The 22,898-nt window shown below is 43.9% G+C and overlaps 1 protein-coding gene across 4 annotated transcripts in view; it reads right to left on the reverse strand.

Moving 5' to 3' along the window:
* LOC132384724 (rho guanine nucleotide exchange factor 25-like) overlaps positions 1–22,898 on the reverse strand; it is a 407,339-nt gene that overhangs the window by 33,800 nt on the left and 350,641 nt on the right. For all 4 annotated transcript variants that reach the window (XM_059956128.1, XM_059956127.1, XM_059956131.1 and 1 more), the window contains 3 exons: positions 18,287–18,417; positions 11,600–11,666; positions 7,878–7,981 (listed from right to left, as the gene is read on the reverse strand). In XM_059956128.1, the coding sequence (XP_059812111.1) occupies positions 7,878–7,981; positions 11,600–11,666; positions 18,287–18,417 (302 nt within the window). The remainder of the gene's footprint in view (positions 1–7,877; positions 7,982–11,599; positions 11,667–18,286; positions 18,418–22,898) is intronic.

Genomic DNA, 22,898 nt, shown 5'->3' on the forward strand with positions numbered 1-22,898 from the left:
CAAACTTGTCTGCATATCTCCAAACAAGTGCTTGTAATCCACTCCTGAACCTTGGTTTCAATGTTTAGACTCTGCCGACTTAACATACGGGTCACTCAGATCACAACAGGCCTTGAAAGGGTGGAGGGGCGTAGGTGTTTCTACTTGTGATGGAGCCCAAGTGAACAAAATAGTCACTGATAAATCCAGTGTGATATACAGGAGAGACATCTTCCCCCTGAGAGGTGCAATGGATGTGGAGCTTGTTCCTCGAGCAAGAGATTGAGTAGCAGAAGTAATTTTTGTGGGGAAGTTGGATAAGCCCACAGGGCCAAAAGCATTTGGTGAGATGTAGAGGAGATTGATGTGGAGATTGATCACCAGAAGGGACTAGTTGGGCCAAATGGCCTAAATCTATGCTCCTGGAATATTTATGTAGTGTGGCCTTTAAGGCTTTAGGCAGCACAGTGGCAAAGCAGGTAGAGCTAGCACCCGACAGCTCCAGAGTCATGGCTTTGATCCTGACCACTGCTGCTGTCTGTGTGGAGTGTGCTCGCTATCCCCGCAGTTTACCCTAGGTGTTCTGGTTTTTACCTACATCCCAATATGTGTGCAAGGGGTTAATTCGCTCATGCAAATCACCCTGAGTGCAGGTGGATGACAGCAACACTAGGAGGGAGCTAATGGGCAAGTGAGAGACAATAGGTTACAATGACAAAAGAAGGCAAATGTGATGGTTTTGAGAGCTAGTATAGACTTTATGGACCAAATGGTCTCCTTATAGATTGTAATACAATGTGAAACAAAAATATCAACCACTAGAGTATGTTTCCATTGGCCACAGTCACATGCAATTTAACATGCCATTCTAAAAACATGTCGAAAGATGACATGGCCTTACAAAAGAGCATACAGGTCCTAAAAAGCAGACAATCTTATTGCCATATGGAATGGGAGTCAATGATATGAGTACAAATAATCATACTACTAAGGCAATTGGACCAAACAATGCCCATATCCAAATTTAAATCCCTAAATGGTAAACAAGGCAGGAGCCGTTTGTCTGCCTGGAGATCACATATTGGGAATCCTGAGTGCAGTCAGGAAAAACACAAGGAATAGGGGCTCTCCACAATTCCTTCTAGAGGCAGTAAGGGTTTAGATTGAGAAGACTGGATTTCTCAAGGCTAGGAAAGTGTGAATAGAACATTGACAGTGCAAGGTGTAATTGTGAGATAAATTGGGGTCCAGAAACACTTCCCTCTCCTACCCCTGAAAGATGCCCTTATCTGCTGCCCAACCATTACTGATGTGACTGACAGAGAGGGGAAATCAAATTGCTTATAGGGAAGTACTCAGAGAGTCAGCACAGATCTGATGGGCCAAATGGCTTCCCTCTATTGAAAATATGAAAAGAATATGTTTAATTGCATTTTATTAAAAACTGCTCTCTAATTTGCTACTTGAGGATTAATCCTTCCTTTTTTCTATTTAAAAAAAACTCTTTCTCACAGCAGCAGCAGATAATCAGTTTCTGAAAGATAAACAATTTTAATTAATCTTCTGGTTCAAAAATAATATACTTTTAACATTGCCTCATGGCAGTTATAAGGGAATTAAACACAGTTCTGCTGCCCTTGAGACCACTTCAGTCCATGCTGGAGATACTTAATTTAGAACCACGCATATAGTATGCCTCATATTTCTGCCCTAATCCCATTCATACAACTGGGAGCACCATGTTGAATTGGGTCCAAAAGATATGAAATATCTTGTGAAATGTCTCACATTTGTACCAAACAAGGGTCTGTTGCTATTAAACATCATGGTGCACTCCAGTTGCCTCTTCCTGTTGTGAACATTACATTACCAGCCCGAACCTAGTTCAGGATTGTCACTAGGTTCACCACACATTCAGAGATAGCTTCGCCTTTTCTTTTCCTTGTTCCCCACACAGTCTGGAATCTTCATCCCTCTACCCTCAGTTAATCCATCCTACTCTTTTAAATACTAGTTCCTTTCTCTTCTAACTCCGTCCAGGGTATGGTAACCTAGGGGGCAGCGCGGTAGCGTGGCAATTAGTACAACACTTTACAGCGCCAGCGATCGCTGATCAGGTTTAAGTTCCTGCCACTGTCTGTAAGGAGCTTGTACATTCTCGCTGTGACCGCATGGGTTTCCTCCAGGTGATCTGGTTTCAAAGATGTACAGGTTATGGTTACTAATTTGTGTGCAGAATACGTTGGCGACACTTGTGGGCTGCCCCCGACACTGTGCCGGTCATTGATACAAACAACGGATTTTGCTGTCTGTGCCAATGTTTCGATGTAAATGTGACAAATAAAACTAATCTCTAACTCTGCTGGGACGAATGGGATGTGAGAGGCTGCACTGATAAGTGTGGGACTAACTTTCATCACCCCCGCCCATGGGAAACCAACGGTATGGCATGCTGGCTTTACACTGTACAACGGCAGGCAGCGAAGAGTAAAATTAGGCACGATTCCCGCTCAGTTCAGTAAGAGGTTGGCATAGAATCAGACTCCAACGAGAGATTGTGAATTCCCGGCTGCAACAGCTTTCCAAATCAGCTGGTGGATGTTTTGTGAGGTATGAGCATGGTCCTTTGCACACACACGATCCGTGCAAACGCACGCACGCGCACACACACACAAACACACACATTCAAACTTTGCACCTGAACCACTAGTCTGCAAAGATAAGCCAAGGTAAAGGTGGGGCCATTTGTACAGACAGTTGCAACGGCTCAGAATGAGATAGGCTTTATACTCTTCAAAATATGCAAAGGGGAAAAAAGCAACAAGTTAAATTGATGGTGGAAAAGCTAGCACATGAGTTCAGAGGAGTCCCAAACAAAAATGTTCCTCATGGATGCAAGAGATTACACAGATGATGGAAATCTTGAACAACGCATACAAAATGCTGTCAGAACTCAGCAAGCCAGGCAGCATTATGGAGGGGAATAAGTCAATGTTTTAGTCTGAAACCCTTCATCTCTTGGCCTGAAATGTCGACTGTTCATTCCTGAAACTTCAGTAAAAGTTGCCCGATCTGCTGTGTTCTGCCAGCATTTTGTGTGTTGCTCAAGAATGTTCACTTGTAAAAGAACTTGCAAGCTTTAGCGCCTGTCAGTAGCTCAGGACATCCAAGGTGCTTTATAGAGTTTGTAGTGAAGAGTGGTCGCTATTTCATTGTAGGAAACAAGGCAGTCACTTTTGCGCACAGCAAACTCCCAAAGAAAGCAAAGTGACAAACAATAATCACTTACTTCAGAATTGCTTGTGAGGGGAAATATTGAGCAGGATCCAGAACTTCTTCAGAAAACTACCATCCAGCACAGACACCTCTCTGAATGCTGCCGCACCTCCATTAAAGTAGCACTGTGGGATGTTTCTACTTAACACTCTGGAGTCAGCTTTGAACCCACAGATTAATCACTGTGAGCATGACCACTGAGCAAGGCTGATACAGGCGGGACAGAGGAATGGGGCTTGTTTTGCTGCCTGTTGTGCTCTGTGTTGTTCTGCCAAGCATTGTGGGTATGCTATGTTGGCGCTGGAATGTGTAGCGACACTTGCAGGCTGCTCCCAGCATACCCTTGAGAGCGTTGGCTGTTTACACAAACGACGCATTTCACTCTATGTTTCAATATACTCATGACAAATAATAATCTTGAGTCGAATCTTGAACACAGAGGGGAAAACAGCTGTCAATTTGCCAGCAGTTGAGTTGTAAGTTAGAAAAGAAGACTGAAGAGATGTTGTCTAGAACTTGAGAGCTGCCTGTCAAGGTTTGAGGAGCACACAACACCGAAGACGCCATATCACAGCGGAGCTTTTCCGTCGCACCTGCTGCAATAGCGCTGCATGAAGAGAAAGACGGGTCCCCTTCACAATCGCTCTGAAGGCCTGGTTCAGAGTGAACGTCTTCTGGAGAACAGTGCGAGGACCAAAGTTCCAGAAGTGGTGCCCAGGAAATTGCTGAAACCCCCTGGAGTCAAGGTGCATGCCTGAACTTGCGCCATGCCAAATGCACAGAGGGCTCATCGGGAAGATCATACAGCAAGCCCCAGGTCTTCCTTTATGTTACTCATCAACAATATGCCACTTTAGGCACCAAAACAAGGCTCTAGCAGATCTAGTTTCTAAGCAATAAATTCAAATGGCCTCAGATTGAGTGATATGGAAAATGTCACTTGTACTAAGGATGCAGCATCAGTCTTTAGGTCAGACATTGACTGGGGGCTTCAGAGGTAATTTGGGTCAATGTGATGATTACCACAAAGACAGTGTTTGGTTTGGCTCAAATGCTGCAGCAACTGACTGAATGAACACAGTGGCTGAAATATCCAAAGGATCAGGCCGGAATTGAGTCACCATATCTCGTTATGGGCACAGGTCGAACAATGGTGCGGTGCACAGATTCCCTGTTACAGGTGAGCAGTCTGCCTTCCAGCTGGATTCTGAAAGACCAACTCTGTCAAGTTCCCTCTTCTGTTCCATCACTCAAACCAAAGAACATGGTTAGGAGGGGCCTCTCCCACATCTGCTAAGGCTAAAACCTGGAACTCCCTCCCCCACAGTACTGTGGGAGCACTTTCACCAGGAGGACTGGAGTGGTTCAAGAAGGTGGCTCACCCCCACCTTCTGAAGGGGCAGTTTGTGTTGGGCAATAAAATCTGGTACTGATGGTATTGCACAGACCTCAACAAACAATAAAAAAGCTTGCTCTATAATTGCCTAGTGACATCTTCTTATTGTTTTGGTCAATTTGGGGTTGCACGATAGTGTAGCAGTTAGCATAACTCTATTATTGCGCCAGCGACTCGGCTTCAATTCCACCGCTGTCTGTAAGGAGTTTGTACACTCTACCCATGACTCTGTGTGTTCCCTCTGGATGCTCCAGTTTCATCCCATATTCCAAAGATGTACAGCTTAGTAGGTTAATTGGTCACATGGGTGTAATTGGCTGGTGCAGGCCCATTGGGCAAGAAGGGCCTGTTACTGTGCTGAATCTCTAAATAAATAAAAACAATTAATTCCTAAACCAACCCACCCATAGCAATCAACCCACACCCACTCCTCTGTGAGTGTTTTTGACCAAGACAGCTTCGATCAGTATTCCTACAAAGATGCAAAAAGGGTATTTCAAAAAGGCCACTTAAAAAAATTTGTTTTGAGATGCAGACAAGCCGAGGAGTACAGGTACATGGTTTCCTGAAAGTGTTGTTGCAGGTAGACAGGGTAGAGAAGGTTTTTGACACACTGGCCTTCATCAGTCAGGGAACTAAGCACAGAAACTGGGATTTTATGTTGCAGCTGTATAAGACTGTGAGGCTGCATTTGGAATATTGTGTTCAGTTTTGGTCACCCAGGAAAAAGTGCAGAAAAAATTTATGAGGATGTTGCTGGGTGTCAAGGGATTAAATTGTAGAGAGATGTTGAGCAGGTTGTGAATTTATTCACTGGATCAGAGAAGAATGAGGTATGATCCCACTACCACTTTGCATTCAACACTATCATCCCTTCATAATTCATCACTAAGCTCTAAGACCTAGGCCTCAAAACCTCCTCGTACAATTGAACCCTCAACTTCCTCACTTGCAGACCCCAGTCAGTTCAGATTGGCAACAGCATCTCCTCCACAATCTCCATCAGCACAGGTACACCACAAGGCTGTGTGTTTAGTCCCCATGCTTAAAACTAATGATTGTGAGGCTAAGTGCAGCTTAGCCTCACAAATGCCATATTTAAGTTTGCTGACGGCACCACTGTTATTGGCCAGATCAAAGGTGGTGACAATTTGGTATATAGGAGGGAAATTGAAGAAATGTTTGTGTGGTGCTACAACAATAGCCTCTTACTTATTGTCAGTAAAACCAAAGAGCTGATTATCAACTACAGGAGGAAAAAGCCAGGGTCATTAGGAGATCAGAGGTGGAGAGGGTCAGTAACTTTAATTTCCTTGACATTATCATATCAGAAGATCTGTCCTGGGACGAGCACATAAGAAGATACAACAACACCTTTACTGTCTTGGATGTTTGTGTAGATTTGGCACATAACCTAAAACTTTGACAAACCTCTATAGATGCACAGTGGAGAGAATCCTGACTGGTTGCATTGCGGTCTAGTATGGAAGGACCGATGCCCAGGAATGGAAAAGGCGACAGAAGGGGATGGATACAGCCCAGTCCATCACAGGCAAAGCCCTCCCCACCACTGAGCACATCACCATGGAGTGCAGCCACAAGAAAGCAGCATCCATCATCAAGGACCCCCACCATCCAGGCCATGCTCTCTTCTTGCTACGACCATCAGATAGGAGTTACAGGAGCCTTAGGTCCCACACCACCAGTTTCAGGAGCAGTTATTACTCTTCAACCATCAGGATCCAGAACCGGTGTGGGTAACTTCACTCACCTCAACACTGAACTGATTCTACAACCTATGGACTCACTTTCAACGACTGTCCAGCTCATGTTCTCAGTGTTGTTAGTTTTTTAGATGCACAATTTGTCTTCTTTTGCACATTGTTTGTTTATTAGTCCCTATGTATAGCTTTTCTACTGTATTTCTTTATATTCCTGTAAATGCTTTCAAGAGAATTAATCTCAAGGTATTATATGGTAACATATGCATACTTTGATAATAAATTTACTTTTACATTGACTTTGATCTTGTAGAGGTGTAAAAAAAAATCACAAGGGACTAGATAGGTTTAACGTGCACAGTCTTTCTTTTCCCCAGAGTTTGCGAGATGCTGTCTGAGTAGTCTAGGTGGGTAACCATGGTGTGTTTTGTGGCTGGTACACAGTGCAGCCACTCTATGCTGGTGGTGGAGGGAGGGGGTGTCTAGGTTGGTGGAGGGGTGCCAATTGTGGCTGTTTTGTGCTGGATGATGTCAAGCTTCCTGAGAGTGGAGAGTGTTCCATCACACTCCTGACTTACACTTTGTTGATGACGATAAGGCCTTGAGATGTCGGGAGATGAGTCATTCACCACAGGATCCCCACCCTCTGACCTGCACTTGTAGCCATATCATCTACGTAGCTGGTCCCTGGTGGAGTTTCTGGTCAATGGTGACCCCTTGGATGTTGACAGTGGGGGCCTCAGCAATGGGAATGCCACAGAATGTCCTGGAGTATGTGGTCAGAAGGAATGAATGAACAACGATTTGTGTACCTGCAACATTTAGATAAACTTTCTGCTCCAGCACCAATCCACAGCCTAGTGTTGCAAAATGAGATACAGAGTGAAGTCACACATGCAGAGGTTTCCGAAGTTCTCATGGGGTGAGTGCCATCAGGACACATTGGGGACCTTTCTGCCCTCATGCTAATCTCTGTGTAAAGGTCATTGACCTGAAATATTAACCGTGTTTCTCTCTCCACAGATACTGCCTGACCTGCTGAGTATTTCCAGCTTTTTTTCTGTTTTTATTTCAGATTTGCAAGTATGGTCGTATTTTGATTTTGAACGGAGTGAAGCTTCCTCTACTCTGGTTCAACGGCATCCCTCATCGTGGGATAATACAGCATGCCCTGAGGTTTCAGTGTGAGAGTCTGGAGCAAGGTGAATCCTCATGGACTCTGTGATGACATTGACATTCTCCTACTGTCAGGGTTTTGACCACAGAATGATAGGCCTAATGAAATTTGCATCCTAAAGATCAGAGCTGGATTTGGATTCAGATAGCAGATATCAAAGGGGAAATCTCTTTAACACCCACTCCTTAAACTTCTGAGAAACAATATAGCTCCTCTCAGTTCAGGTGCACAATCAAACAGAAACCTGACAACAAACCAAACAGCATGTGTATAACTCAGTGTCGGCTACTGCGCTGGTCATGCCTTACTGGTAATGGGGACTTCTTACTTTTTGTGCCATTCATAGATCTGGTGAATGTTCCCGAACACTATTTTGTCTTTCCCTTTCATGTCTTCGGGCACTCCTTTTTCATTCATTTTTGCTATATATCCCTGGAAAAGAAAAGAACATCCTCAGTAGCATGTAGAGATTGGCATGGCTTAAGAGTTAATGCAATTATGGTCAGTCACTAATTAGAACTTGTAAGTCCAAAATAACAACAGGCCATGTGTTCCCTACTAGACAGCAAGCAATTGTCCAAGGAGTCATAGAGACTGAAAGTAGATGGTTGCCTCACTGACTGGAGGCCTGTGACTAGTGGAGTGTTGCAGGAATTGGTGCTGTGTCTGTTGTTGTTTGTCATCTATATCAACAATCTGAGTGATAATGTTGTTAACTGGATCATCAAATTTGCAGATGACACCAAGATTGGGGGTGTAGTGGAGAGTGAGGAAGTCCAACGAAGCTTGTAGCGTGATCTGAAACAGCTGGAAAAATGGGCAGAAAAATGGCAGAAGGAATTTAATGCAGACAAGTGTGAGGTGTTGCACTTTGGGAAGACAAACCAGGGCAAGACTTACACAGTGAGTAGTAGGGCAGAGTGCGGTAGAACAGAGGAATCTGGAAATACAGATCCATAATTTCTTGAAAGTGGCAACACAGGCAGATAGGGTTGTAAAGAAAGCTTTTGGCACATTGACCTTCAATAATCAAAGTAGTGAGTACAGGAGTTGTGATGTTATGTTGAATTTGAAAGAGACATACATGAGGCCTAATTTGGAGTATTGTGTCCAGTTCTGGTCACCTATCTACCAAAAAGATATCAATATGATTGAAAGAGTACAGAAGATTTACAGGGATGTTGCCAGGACTTGAGGACCTGAGTTATAGTGAAAGTTTGAATAGGTTGGAACTTTATTCCCCAGAATGTAGAAGTCTGAGGGGAGAATTGAGAGAAGTATTCAAAATTATGACGGGTAGAGATAGAGTAAATGCAAGCAGGCATTTTCCATTGAAGTTGGGTGAGACTAGAATTAGAGATCATAGGTTTAGGGTGAAAGGTTTATGGAGAACATGAGGGAGAACTTCTTCATTCAGAGGGTAGTGAGAGTGTGAGAAGAGATGCCAGCTGAAGTGGTGGATATGGGATCGATTTCAACACTTAAGAGAAACTTGGATAGATAAATGGATGGGAGGAGTATGGAGGGCAGTGCAGGTCGACGGGACAAGTCAGAATAATAGTTTGGCACAGACTAAGTAGGCCAAAGGGCCTATTTCTGTGCTGTAGTGTTCTATGACTCTGTGAAAATGAATCACAAAATTGTTATACAGCAAACATTACAGGCAGGCAGTTGCTGAATACTGAAGGTCAACTGACTAACATGAGGTGGGTAATTTGCAAGAGTATAGGCCAAAGACTATGGGAAAGAAACTCAGGTTTTCTCAGTTGCTATAGTAACGGCAGGGTTGAACCTGAGCTTCCAGTTCCCTGCCACTTTATATCTCCATTCCACTCCCACTGTAACCTCCTGCACTGAAACACTGAGACCCAATGCAAGCTTTGTACCATCAGGCTGGAGGAGCAACATCTTATATTCCATCTTGGTAGTCTCCAACTTGATGGTATGAACATTGATTTCTTCTTCTGGTCAACAAATTCCTCCCCGCCCCCCCCCCCCCCCCGCCTCCATTCCACACTCTGACTTTTTACCTCTTCTCACCTGCCTATTTCTTCCCCTGGGTCCCCTCCTCTTTCCCTTTCTTCTGTTATCCACTCCATTCTCCTATCAGATTCTTTCTTCTCCAGCCCTTGACCTTTTCCACCCACCTGGCTTCACCCATCACCTTCACACTAGCCTCCTTCCCTTTCCCCCACCTGTTTATTCTGGCATCTTCCCCCTTCCTTCTCAGTCCTGAAGAAGGGTCTCGGCCCAAAACAGCGACTATCTATTCATTCCCACAGATGCTGCCTGGCCTGCTGAGTTCCTCCAGCATTTTGTGTGTGTTGTTTTGGATTTCCAGCAACTGCAGACTTTCTTGAGTTATGATTTCCAGCATCCCATCTTCTATCTGGGCATATTGCAGACTTTAGGACACAATATTGAATTCTCCAACTTTAGATATAGCCTTGAAGTCAAACATCAACTGTCCCCTTCCCTTCAAGATGCAGTTTGACCTATTGAGTTCTTCCAGCGCTTTGTGTGTTGAATTTGATTTTTCTATCTGCGTTAGTCTTCCACCTGTGACATAACTCAGTTTGTTGTACTTTCCTCTCTGGCCCAGCCCGACCCACCAGGCAGTTCTTCCTGCTCTGCATTTTGCAATTCCCTCTTTTTTTTTGTCTATGATCTCCTTCTTGAATTACTCTCATTCAGTCAATGTCCAGCTAACCTTATTCACAGCTTATCCCCATGGTCACCCTGGCTTTACCATATCTGAGGCATCCCACCCTCCCTGCAGCTTTACAAGCTTTGTCTAACTCCTTGCCTGTTCTGACAAAGGCTTTTCAACCTGAAACACTGGCTCTGTTTCTCTTCCCACCTGCTGAGTGTTTCCAGCAAGTTTCTGTTTTTGCTATAGTCATGGTTTCTCTTTGTAGCTCCCGTTGTATTCAATGCCACTTTAAGTCAACAGAAATAGCAGAGTAGAATGTAATGAGTCGTCAATGGTGCTCCATTTAGCACCAACCAAGGGCAAATTTATACTCAGCTCACTAACACTTTTACTATCTATGCCAGCAGGTACTACCACACTGAGCAGCTTCCTGAGGCTTTTGAGGAGTTCTGGTGCAAGTGAGGGAACTGATCAGAGGCTGCCTGGAATCAGAGGTTTCTTACTTACTTAGTGCCCGCTATGCCGTTGGCATTTAGGGCAACAATGAAGGTCCTCCTTCTCTGACGGTATTCAGGGCTTCCTTCATCGTGTCAGTTTTCACTACTGTCAGTCAAACAAATCCCAGTAGAAACTCAGGAATATCGTCACACTCGGATATAGAAGGAATCTTCATTGCTGTTTCCATACCAGTTCGGTTTTACCAGTCAGGGTTGTTAGCCCTGAGCTAAACCCCCAAACCCAGAGGACTGGTGGACCGCTCATAGTCTGGCCTCTACCCTTTGAACTGTTTGACATGGGTGACTCTACCAAGACTCAAAGCATAACGCCCTGACTCCATCCAACATCACACTTTGGGTCATTGAGGCACGCAAGCCTCTAAACCCTACGACAAGGTTGTGGTCCTCTTGGAGGGAACCAGAGGTAATGCAAGTAGATCACGAGAGGTAGAGAAAAAGGAGTGGTGTAGAGAATTTGGGCTCTGGTTCACTCAATGAAAGCACTTTCACACGACTATTGCAACTAGAATAATGAAGCTGGAAATACCAACATATTAATAAAAATTGTTAATTGGCTTACTATTGTCACATGTGAAAGATACAGTGAAAACTTTTGTCTGCATGCAAGGTCATTCCATACAAAAGTACATCGAGTTAGTACCAAGGGAAAAGCAAAGGCAGTCACAGAGAAAGTGCAAGGGTCATGACTGAGAAATCAAGAGAGGACGCCCATTCAATAGTCTTCATTAATAAAGGCATCACAGTGTGAGTATGCATCAAAACCTTAGTGATTTAAATTGTGTCTTAACACTAGTAAAATGTCCCAAGATAGTTGACAATGCAAACAACTTGTTCTTTCATTAAGATCAGAAAAATATATCAATACATGGTGAACTGTACCTCCACTATAAAGCCCAGGTCAGCAACATATAATTTTTCTGTTTCTACAAGTTCTTGAAGGACGTACCTGTGTTGAAAGAACAAAGTTATCAGTAACATAGAAAAGAGCCTGCTGTTGTATCCATCTCCATTCTACATCAAGTTTGCCCCAAATTCTCCAGGAATTAATTTAGACCAGGAGATGTAGGATCAGAATTAGGCTATTCAGTCCACTGAGTCTCCTCTGACATTCCATCATATATTATCCCTCTCAACCCCATTATCTTGCCTTCTCCCCGTAAACGTTGATGCTCTTACTAATCAATCTCCGCTTTGAATATATACCTACTGACTTGGCCTCCACAACTGTGGAGGAATTCCACAGATTCTCTGCCCTCTAGTTAAAGAAATTCTTCCTCATCTCTGTTCTAAAGCGACATCCTTTCAGTCTGAGTCTGTGCCCCTGGTCCTAGACTCCCCCACCATTGGAAACACTCTCCAGGTCCACTCTGCCTAGGCCTTTCAATATTCAATAGGTTTCAATGAGATCCTCCCTTGTTCTATTAATTTCCAGGAAGTTGTTTGGAACCAACTGGAGGAAAAGATATTGGATACTAAAAATGATTGTGCTTATTTAATATTGTTGTACACTTCTGTTTGGACATTGTAAAATACTGATGATTCTGAAAAAGGAAGTCAGGAATCTTCCAATCTGATGTGACGATTTTCTAGCTGGCTATTGAAAGGTAGAACAGCATGAGAATGGACATGCTAGGCAACCAGTCAGAGGGTGGTTGGAGGCTGGAGGTCACGCATTACTGGACGACCCAGACTAGAAAGGTGCCATGTTTGATTGCTGGACTGTGGGGAATGGTTGAGGGCTCAGAGGTGATGCTGCAACTTGGATCACAGCAAGGAAAAAGGCTATTTATCCAAACCTTCTGTGCCAGATTCTGAGCCAGCTGATATTGGGAGCATTTTCTTTTCCATTAAAATGACCAAAGACATCATCTCTCTTGTTAGTTTTGGAGTGTTTTGTGTTAAGATACCAGGTAAGCATCCTTTAATATTCATTAGAAATTGATGATAGCATTGCAGGACTACAAATGTTAAATCATGAGGCCTGACTTGTGCAGACTAGGTGAATACTCCCCTACTGAAGATATGGGGCTGATTTATTTAAGGTGTTTAGGATTTGATAGGTAGATTGAGAAAAACTATTTCCTTAAATGTGGGGATCCAGGACAAGGGGCAACACCTTAAAGGTTAAACCAGGCAATTGTAGGTTAGATTGGAAAGTATTTTCTTTAACCAAGGGGAGTGAAAATCTGGAATTCCCTCCCCAAAAATGTGAAGCAAGGCTGAGATAAAGATGTGAGGCCAGAAGCTTAAGGCAGAAAGATGCAGGTATCATCGAAATCATCCGTTATCTGAATGGCTCATGAACAGGTTTGAGGGGCTGATTGGCCTCAACTATAATGATCCTAATGCTAAAATGTTGAGTACATGCCTTGCAGCTATTGAGGTAAATAGCTTCACTGTGCAGTTGTAATCCAAATCCTGGATGCCTTTGTTACTATGATCAGCATTCACTATACAAAAGGTAAATTAAATAGATGTGCACAGAATAAAAATAATAATTGCTAATGTCAACTCTTTGTTATTGATTATTTTTAGACGAGTGCTATTGGTGAGCATTTCAATTTCAAATCATTCATTACATGAATTGAAATTATAATTTAGCATTTTTATACGTGGGAAATATTTAACCTTAAGCCATAAAATTACCTAGCACATCACTGAGCATAATTTAAATAATGCTTCAATGAATCTCTGAATTAAACACAATCAAGAAAAGTAAAATACTGAGGGTTCAAATGGAGGCCAATGCATCTCTGTCAAAGTAAATTAAACATCCTGTGGAGGCACAGAATAGAGCAAATCATTAAAGAAACTGAACAAAGGGTTTGTTTCACATTATCCTGGGCCCACGATGGAGAGAATTGCAAAGCAATGTGAAGGTGTAAGGTCTCTCACAACCTTCAAGACTTCACAGAGCACTTCATAGTCAATGAGGAGTAACTACTGTAATAATGTCGGATACATGGAGCCAATTTAGCCAAAGCAAGTTGCAAGAAGATAATGACCAGGCCATCTATTTTCCTTTGTGCTGGTTGTGCTGGTCTTCTGGTCTGTTTAGCATTGTACGTAGAGTATACAACAGTACAGTACAGGAGCAAACCCTTCAGCCCACAATATCTGTACTGAATACAATGCCAAATTTAACTAGATCGCTTCTGCCTGCACATGATAAATACCCCTCCGATCCCTGCATATTCATGTGACTGTCTAACAGTGTCTTAAATGCTGCTTTCGTATCTGCTTCCAACACCACCCCCGGCAGCTCTGTGACCAACCTTTGTACTAACAAAATTCTGCCGCACACATCCCCTTTAAACTTTCCCCATCTCTCCTTAAATGTCCTCTGCCCTCGGAAGAAGATTCTGACCATCTAGCCTCTCTGTGCCTCTCATAAACTTCAATCAGGCTTCCGACGCTCCAGAGAAAACAACCCAAGTTTGCCCATCCTCTCCTTATAGTGCATACCCTCTGATCCAAGTAGCATCCTAGAATACCACCAAGTGTGAACACCTCCCAGCACTTTCTGAGCTCAAGTCACTGAAGTGATAACTGATCTCAGAGACAAGAGTACTGCCCATAAGTGGCAGCCAACACCTGCCAATGGATAAGGACAAGCATCTACCTCCATAAGACAGAAAGGACTCCGTTAGAAGGGTGAATTTACCCTGTGGCATAACACAGCAACCCGTCAATTTACAACCAGCATGATGCAAGGATTCAGAGACCTCAAGAAAGACTGCTGGTTGGAGCCCACACAGAGCAGCGGGCATCATAGGGAGATGCCCTCCAGCACAGGCTTCCATGAGGAAATATGAGAGCTGGCAGTTGGATCAGTTTTGTGGAACCACAAACTTGAGTGCTCCTGTGAAAGTCACGCAAGTCCAGTGACCCCAGAGCTGGCACTGACAGGCTCATCGGATTTGGTCTACGTCCAAACAACTTGCCAACTGATTGGACAGCCTCATTGTGCTACCTGCCAACATCTTCTCGTGAAGGGAATAATGTTGGCCAAGTAACAAAATGGCCACCTGTCGTGGTTTCCCCAGCATGGGATTAGTGTGGGAGGTTCTTCGTAAGTCAAGAATGAGGCATAATTCTCAAAATTATATTATCTGTTCATAACAATAAAAGTTGGTACCCAATTCACCCTATTTGTAAGGGAGAGAGAAAAAACGAAGGAGGAGAACAAAGAAAAGATAAAGTAAAAAAGAAGTTGTGATTATTGTATGCTAAGCACTAGCTCACTAGGTAGATAAAGCACATTTCAGTGATGAGATAGCCTATGAAATAGCCAGATTCAGTGTCGTGACACAGGTTGCAGAGAAACTTCTAGAAAAATAATGAATCAGTTTTACTACAGTTACTGAAAATTGACTGAACAATTCCACACATAAAAGTGATTATAGAAAATTATAAGCAAGCTTAGAGTAGGAAAGTTAAAATAGCAATTTTACACTTGAACCCAGCGGTTCCTGTTTTTTTTTTGCCATTAACTTTGTTACTGATTATTGCCTTTTTTATATATCCCTACCGTTAACTGAGGTGTCTGTGGACCCCTGCTTAGGAAATCCTGCTCTAATCCAACACCACTGACCCTCTGAAAGGGGTGCTGTGGGATGGCAATTGAAGGCAGTGTATACTGCTGGTGACACATACAAAATGCTGGTGGAACGCAGTAGGCCAGGCAGCATCTATAGGGAGAAGCACCCCCGACGTTTCAGGCCAAGACCCTTCGTCAGGACTAACTGAAAGAAGAAATAGTAAGATATTTGAAAGTAGGAGGGGAGGGGGAAATGCGAAACGATAGGAGAAAACAGGAGGGGGAGGGATGAAGCCAAGATCTTGAAAGTTGATTTGCAAAAGGGATACAGAGCTGGAGCAGGGAAAGGATCATGGGACGGGAGGCCTAAGGAGAAAGAAAGTGGGAGGGGAGCACCAGAGGAAGGTGGAGAGTCGGCAAGGAGTAATTGTGAGAGGGACAGACAGAGAAAAAAGAGAGAGAGAAAAAAAGGGTGAAAAATAATAAATCAATCAATCAATCAATCAATCAATAAGGGGTGGGGTAAGGAGGGAAGGGAGCCTTAACAGAAATTAGAGAAATACTGCTGGTGTGTGGGTGCTACGTAACTATATGGGTCGGGTTATGAACATCAGCTTCAAGCTGTGGTCTCCTTGGTGATGTCTCTCTATGGATCGCAAAACTCTATTTACATCCAACGATATAAAACTTAAAGCAGCAAATCTCACAACATACATTGGTGATAATGACCACGATTCTGATTCTGATTGGGGGGGGGGAGTATTTTGGCCCATTAAGTGGACATTTGCTCTGAGCACTGTAACGTGTAACCTGTTCTCCCCACATCCCCACATGCTAGGAGCAATAGACAATGGTCAATTAATGTACTGACCCTCACGTCTTTGGAATGTGGGAGGAAACTAGAGCGTCCATGGAAACCCACACGGTCACAGGGAGAATGTACAAACTCCTGAGGGCAGGATCGAACCCAGAAATCAGGAGTTGTGAGGAAGCAGCTCTACAAGCTGTGCCACTGTGTATCTACTGGCCAAGGTAAGTTGTCCTGAGACTGACTCTTCATTAGTACTGAAATAGCCTGCTTACAGTGGGTGGGTGCTGGAGTCCTGCAATGAACCTTCCTTTATGATTTCCAGCCTGAGATCTGTAGGAGTGGTTGAGAAAAAAGAAAGACTTGCATTCCTGGGTCACCCCATTCAGGGATGTTGTAAAATACTTCCCAGCCAGTGAAACACATTGAAGACACGGCCACTGTTGTAACAAAGCAATCTACTCGCAAACCCCCAGTTCCCGCAAAACAATCAAATGGCCAAACCATGCTTGTTGAGGGATAATTATGGGCCATGGCACTGGAGGTAACTCCCTACTCTTTTCCACAACATGTCATGAGATGGTACACATCCATCAGATGGCAGGTAGGAACCTCAGTTTGAAGTCTCAGTACTCATTGGACTGAATTTGTAGAAGGTTCATTCTGATGGGCTTCTCTCCTTGCCTTTGATTGTCACAGGGGTGAGAGAATCCAAAAGGAGTTTTTTTCAATTTAATCTGCCAGGAAGCTAAAGGGACAGCTGTGAAGTAATGTGGCAGCTCTATAAAACCCTGGTTAGAGCACACTTAGAATATTGTGTTCACTTCTGGTCACCTCATTATAGGAAGGATGTGGAAGCTTTAGAGAGGGTGCAGAGGGGATTTACCAGGATGCTGTTTGGATAACAGAGCATGTCTTACGAAGACAGGTTGAGCAAGCTAGAGCTTTTCTCTTTGGAGAGAAGGAGGATGAGAAGCGACTTGATAGAGGTGTACAAGATGTTACATAGAGCATCATAGACAGAGTGGCTGTCCAGAGACATTTTTTCCAAATAAGGTAAAATAAGATTGAAAGTGTACAGAGAAAATTTACAAGAATGCTGCCGGGTATGGAAGATCTGAGTTATAAGGAAAGATTGAAAGGTTAGGACTTTATTCCTTGGAACATAGAAGATTGAGAGGAGAATTGACAGAGGTATACAAAATTATGAGGGGTATAGATAGGGTAAATGCAAGCACGCTTTTTCCACTGAGATTGGTTGGGACAACAACCAGAGGTCATGGATTAAGGGTGAAAGGTGAAAAGTTTAAGAGGGACAAGAGAGGAGGCTCCTTCACTCAGAGAGTCGTGAGAGTGTGGAATGAGCTACCAGCACAAGTGGTGCATGCAAGCTCGATTTCAATGTTTATGGGAAGTTTGGACAGGTACATGGATAGTAGGGATATGGAGGGCTATGTTCCAGTGCAGTCCAAGGTGAGTAGGCAGTTTAAATGGTTTTGGCATGGACTAGATGGGCCAAAGGGCCTGTTTCTGTGCTGTACTTTTCTATGACTCTAATACAAGGGGGGATAATTTTAATGTAACTGGAGGAAAGTATAGAGAAGATGTCAGCAGTAGTTTTTTTTTACCTAGGCTGGTGAGTGGACATAATGGTCCTGCCAGGGGTAGTAGTAGAGGCAGAGACATTAGAGGCATTTAAAAAGCTCTTTGGTGGGCACATGGATGAAAGAGAAATGGAGGTCTATAGAGGAGAGAAGGGTTAGATGATCTTAGAGAAGGTTAAAAGGTCAGCACAACATTGTGGGCTGAAGGGCCTGTACTGTGCTGTAATGTTTTATGTTTTAAGGCAGCTCAGTACCACTTTCTCATGGGCAATTAGGAATGGGGAATAATTGCTGGCTCAGCCTGCAAAGCCGTCGACCCTTGAATGAATTTTTAAAAAATCAGTCCCACATTCCACCAATATGTTTTACTTATTCGTTCATGGGACACTAGTGTTGATGGGCTAGCATTTATCGCCAATCTCTAATTGCCCCAAGCTGGGCAATTTCAAAGGCTGGTTAAGAGTTAACCACATTCCTGTGGGTCTGGGATCACAGCTAGGTCAAGTGTAAGAGATTTTCTTTCCTAGAGAACACCAGTGCAACAGATGGGATTGTTGTTCCAAACAATCCTGCAATCTATTATAGAATAAAAGTAAAGAGGCTCAGTCACTTACATACTCTTTTCTAAGGCATTCCTCTTTTCCTCCTCAGTGTTGACTGAGGTGACTGATTGGCGTGGGAATCCATTTGGAGGATGGGTCACCGCCACATCCTGATCAGAGAGGGGGGACACTGGAGCCTGCACCTGCGAGACACAAGTCCACAAAAATGTTACTCACACTCCTGGCACCCACCACTTCTGGAAAGGAACACGTAGGAACACTGACTACTTTTTCCCAGCAATCTGAAGTTGCTCCTTTTGGAAAGTCAAGTTTGAATCTGCATTTAACCTCCCACCCTCTCCCCTTCATCAATGAATTCCAGTTCAGGTTGACTCACAGAAGGGAAAACCATCTCTCATATTTCATCTTACGCTTGGAAGGAGGCCATTATGGCCATCAAATCCACGCTGGCTCTCAGAGCAATCCCATTCATCCCATTCCCCAGCTCAGACATTCCCATCAACTTCCCCCAGATTCCAATCTTCACCCACACAGCAGGGGACAATTTACAGCACTGACCCGCATTTTGTTGGGATGTGGGAGAAAACCAGGGCACCTGGGGGAAACCCGCATGGTCGCGGGGAGAACGTAGAAACTCCACACAGACAGCGCCAGAAGCCAGGATCGAACCTGCGTCTCTGGACCCATGAGGCGGCAGCTTGACCCGCTGTGCCTCACTCCTTCAAAGATGGCAGATGTACCTGTGCTAGAAAACAAAATTCACTACAGTGGTATCCTACCGAGCGGCATACGCTCACACCAATGCGCTGATTCCACTCCCCGTTACAGGTCCAGTGCATAAACACACTACGCATAAACTGTGCAACTGTGCATTATACTGTGCATAAACACACATAGACGGTTTCAGCCCCTGCCATCCCCTCCACCACACACATCTTTCCCTGATCACATTCTCACCCTCAGCACCCTTGATTTCCACTCCCCTCACACCCATTCACCACAAACTTTTCCTACATTCTTTAGGGTCTGGCTTTACAAATTCTGAACTACTGTAAAATAGGTAAGAAAAGAAATTGCCATTCAGCCCATCTAGTTTCTCCTACCGCTCAAGAGAGCCACTGTCACTTCACCCTGCCCACAGCTGCCTACACCTGTACTGTTGCGGTTACACTGAGAGAATGTTGGCATGTTTTCAATTCTCAGGATTAAGCATGTGATCGACCTTTGTACTTGGAACCACTTCAGATGACAGTCAGGTTCCTGCATCTGACCTTCTCCTTGAGGGTGCCGCAGTTAGTCACCTGTTTGTCAGTAATGGCAGTGTTCTCGTTGAAAGGGGCTTTTCTGGGAGCCATCATAGAGCCATAAAGGAAACAGGCCCTTCTGTTCAACTGATCTAGGCTGACCAAGACACTCATCTAAATTGGTCCCATTTGCTGGTATTTGGCCCAGAACCCTCTAGACCTTTCCTATCCCACCATAGGGGTTAAGGATTACCGGGAGAAGGTAGGCAAATGGGGCTGGTTATGATTAAACCGCTGAGCAGACTTGGCCTAATTCTGCCCCAATATCCTATGATATTATGGTCCATCCATGTACTTGTTGAACTGTCTTTGAGATATTGTTAATGCACCTGTGTAATGCACTTCCTCTGGAGGCCCTACAATGGTGCAGGTTATCATTGCTTCATCAATCGTCTAGCCTTGACATTGACAGACGGCCAAGGTGGGAGCAGAGGAGGGGGAACGGTAGGGACTGTTTCCTTCAAACCCTGCTGAATTTCAACCACACATTATTTTGTGCCCCTTCCGCCTGGCAGGTGGACTGAGAGGGAGGCTGGTGATTGGGAGGCCAGGTGGCTGGACCGGAGGCACAGCCACAGGGGAGAAAAGAAAAGGGAGTTGAGTTAGAAAGACCTTGGGTTGGAGCAATGGGAGGCCAGTGTTGAGGGAGATCAGCGGTGGTCAGGGAGATCAGTAGATATAGGTAAAATAACCCCATGTCACTGCATCAAAGGTGATCAAGGGAGAATTCTGTAGGAATATAGGGAGCAGAGCAACCAATTTATGTACATTAAGCTCCACAGCAATGTGATAATGACTAGAGACTCTCTTTCAAAGTCAAAGTAAGTTTATTATCAAAGTATGTATATGTCACCATATCCTACCTTACAATTCATTTTCTTGCAGGCATTTACAGGAAAATAAAGAAAATTTATGCATGAGAAGACTTCCAATCAACCAATGTGCAAAAGAAGACAAACTGTGCAAATAATTTTTTAAAATAAATAAATAGTACTGAGTTGCAGAGTCCTTGAAAGTGAGTTGATAGGTTGTAAAATCAGTTGAGGTGAGTGAAGTTATCCACATCGCTTCAAGAGCCTGATGGTTGAGGGGTAGTAGCTGTTCCTGAACCTGGTGGTGTGAGACCTATGGCTCCTGTACCTCCTGCCCAAAGCTAGTAGCGAGCAGGGAGAATGGCCTGGATGACGGGTTTGAGTGGCACCCATTGAGTAACAAGTGTTAGCCAGGACCCCATAGATCTCATTCTCAATCCCACCATTGCCTCACCTAAATGGCAGCAACTCTGAAAGTACAGCGCCCCTCAATATTCCCTGCGAAGCATTAACTTTTTGTGTTGTAGCTTTGTGGAGCAGTTGAAGTGGATTATTGACGGCACTCAAGAAGTGTGTAGATGAACACACAAATCGTCTTGATATAGAAGGCTATGAATCAAGTGCTGAGAAATGGGATTAACACAGAAAGATGCCCAACGGTCAGCACAGATGAGTTTGGCCAAATGGTCTGTTTCCATGTCGTATAATTCTATAATTCTCAAAGTGGGACTTGAACCCACAATGCCCTCACTCAAAAACAAGGTTGCTTCCAACTGAGCCACAACTAACACCAGCACTTAAAGCAAGCTGGCTTTCATTGAAAAGTGCTGTGCTTTGCTGTTATGGGTGATGAATAATTCAACGTGGAGACAAATTTGACAAATCAGCCATTTTATTTGCAACCTCCAGAAACCCTGCTCCAAGTGGAGGCTCGGTCAAAAGAGGAAAATTCCTTGGCAAGCAAATTAGTAATTGAATCCAGCCCAGGCGCTTGGCTTGCAGTTTTAACACATACTGTGTTCTTCTGCCAAAGACAAAGAGGAAAGAAACATTGTCAAGATATAGATTCTGTTTAATATTCCATTTCTGAATCTCATTGTGGGTCTTGGCAAGGAACCAGCTGCAGACTTCAAAGCACCTCCCACAGCCATGGAACAGTTACGGGACATCGTAAAGCTGCCCAAACTATCAGACCAGGGCGCTGTTACATGTGCAACAGCTTGCTCTCCATATTGTACTGCCCTGGCTTGTGTATCTAGACAGCTAGGATGCAAAATCCATGGTCAAACCTGTCTGATAGAAACCTCAATATATCCCCCTATACTTTCCTCCAATCACCTTAAAATTATGCCCTCTCGTATTAGACATTGGCACCCTAGGAAAAGGTGCTGGCTGTCCACTCAACCTATGCCTCTTGTCATTTTCTACACCTCTTATCAAGCTATATAGATCACTTGGAAATATGAGTAAAGAAATGACAAATGGAGTTTAGTCTGGATAGGTGTGAGGTGGTGCACTGTGGGAGGTCAATGTACAGATGATGATGTGAGTCTGTACCACTTCTTGCTACTACTGTCGGGGAGGAGATACAGAAGCCTGAAGTCCCACACCACAAGGTTCAGGAACAGTTACTTTCCTACAGCCATCAGGTATTTGAGCCAACCTGCACAATCCTAATCCCACCTTGACAATGGAACACTATGGACCACCCCTTTGCCCTACCAGGGACTTGTCTCTGATTGTGTTTTATTTTCTGCACTAATATCTTTGTGCACACAGTAATTTTCCTCACTGTTTTGTATAATTTATGTATAACTTATATCCTGTGTGTTTTATGTACAGTACATTCAGTACACAGGAGGTACCTAATAAAGGGGCCACTGAGTTTATGAGCATGTGATGGTACTGTAAGCAAGCTTTTCAGTGTACCTCACTGCAGTTGCGCACAGGACAATACAGTCGACTTAATGATTTTCTAAATGTCCTGTCACTACTTCCTTCACAGGGGATTCTCTACATCTTTCTTCCCAGATGCTGACTGACCTCCTGAGCTTTCCCTTGCAGTTTCAGTTGCTATCACACTGATAAATGAAGGGTTCATCCCCATGGCAACTAAAAGAACTGCCTTAGGCAAGGAGGCCCTCTGATAAACCTGAGATTCAAATGGAACTAGAAGCTTGATGTAGATCCTCCAGACATATAAAACAAGGGAGTTCCCAGGCGGGCATTGTGTGTACTGACAGAACCCTGCTTTGATTTGGGCTCTGAATGCATCATCTCATCAATCATTTAAGACTTTGAAAATGGACACATTTTCTTTCATTATTAATTTCCTTCATTATTGATGTTTTTGTAGTGAGACAAGGGAGTGTAGTCTCTCTCTAAGAAGACACTTATTTCCAAGCAACACACACAAAATGCTGGAGGAACTCAGCAGGCCAGGCAGCAACTAAGGACAAGAATACAGTCGACGTTTTGGGCCGAGACCCTTCGGCAGGACTCAGACAATTATTTCCCACAGGATTGTATTCTTCAGGAGGTATTCTG

Source organism: Hypanus sabinus, chromosome X1, assembly GCF_030144855.1.
Source record: "Hypanus sabinus isolate sHypSab1 chromosome X1, sHypSab1.hap1, whole genome shotgun sequence".
Classification (NCBI taxonomy): Eukaryota; Metazoa; Chordata; class Chondrichthyes; order Myliobatiformes; family Dasyatidae; genus Hypanus; species Hypanus sabinus.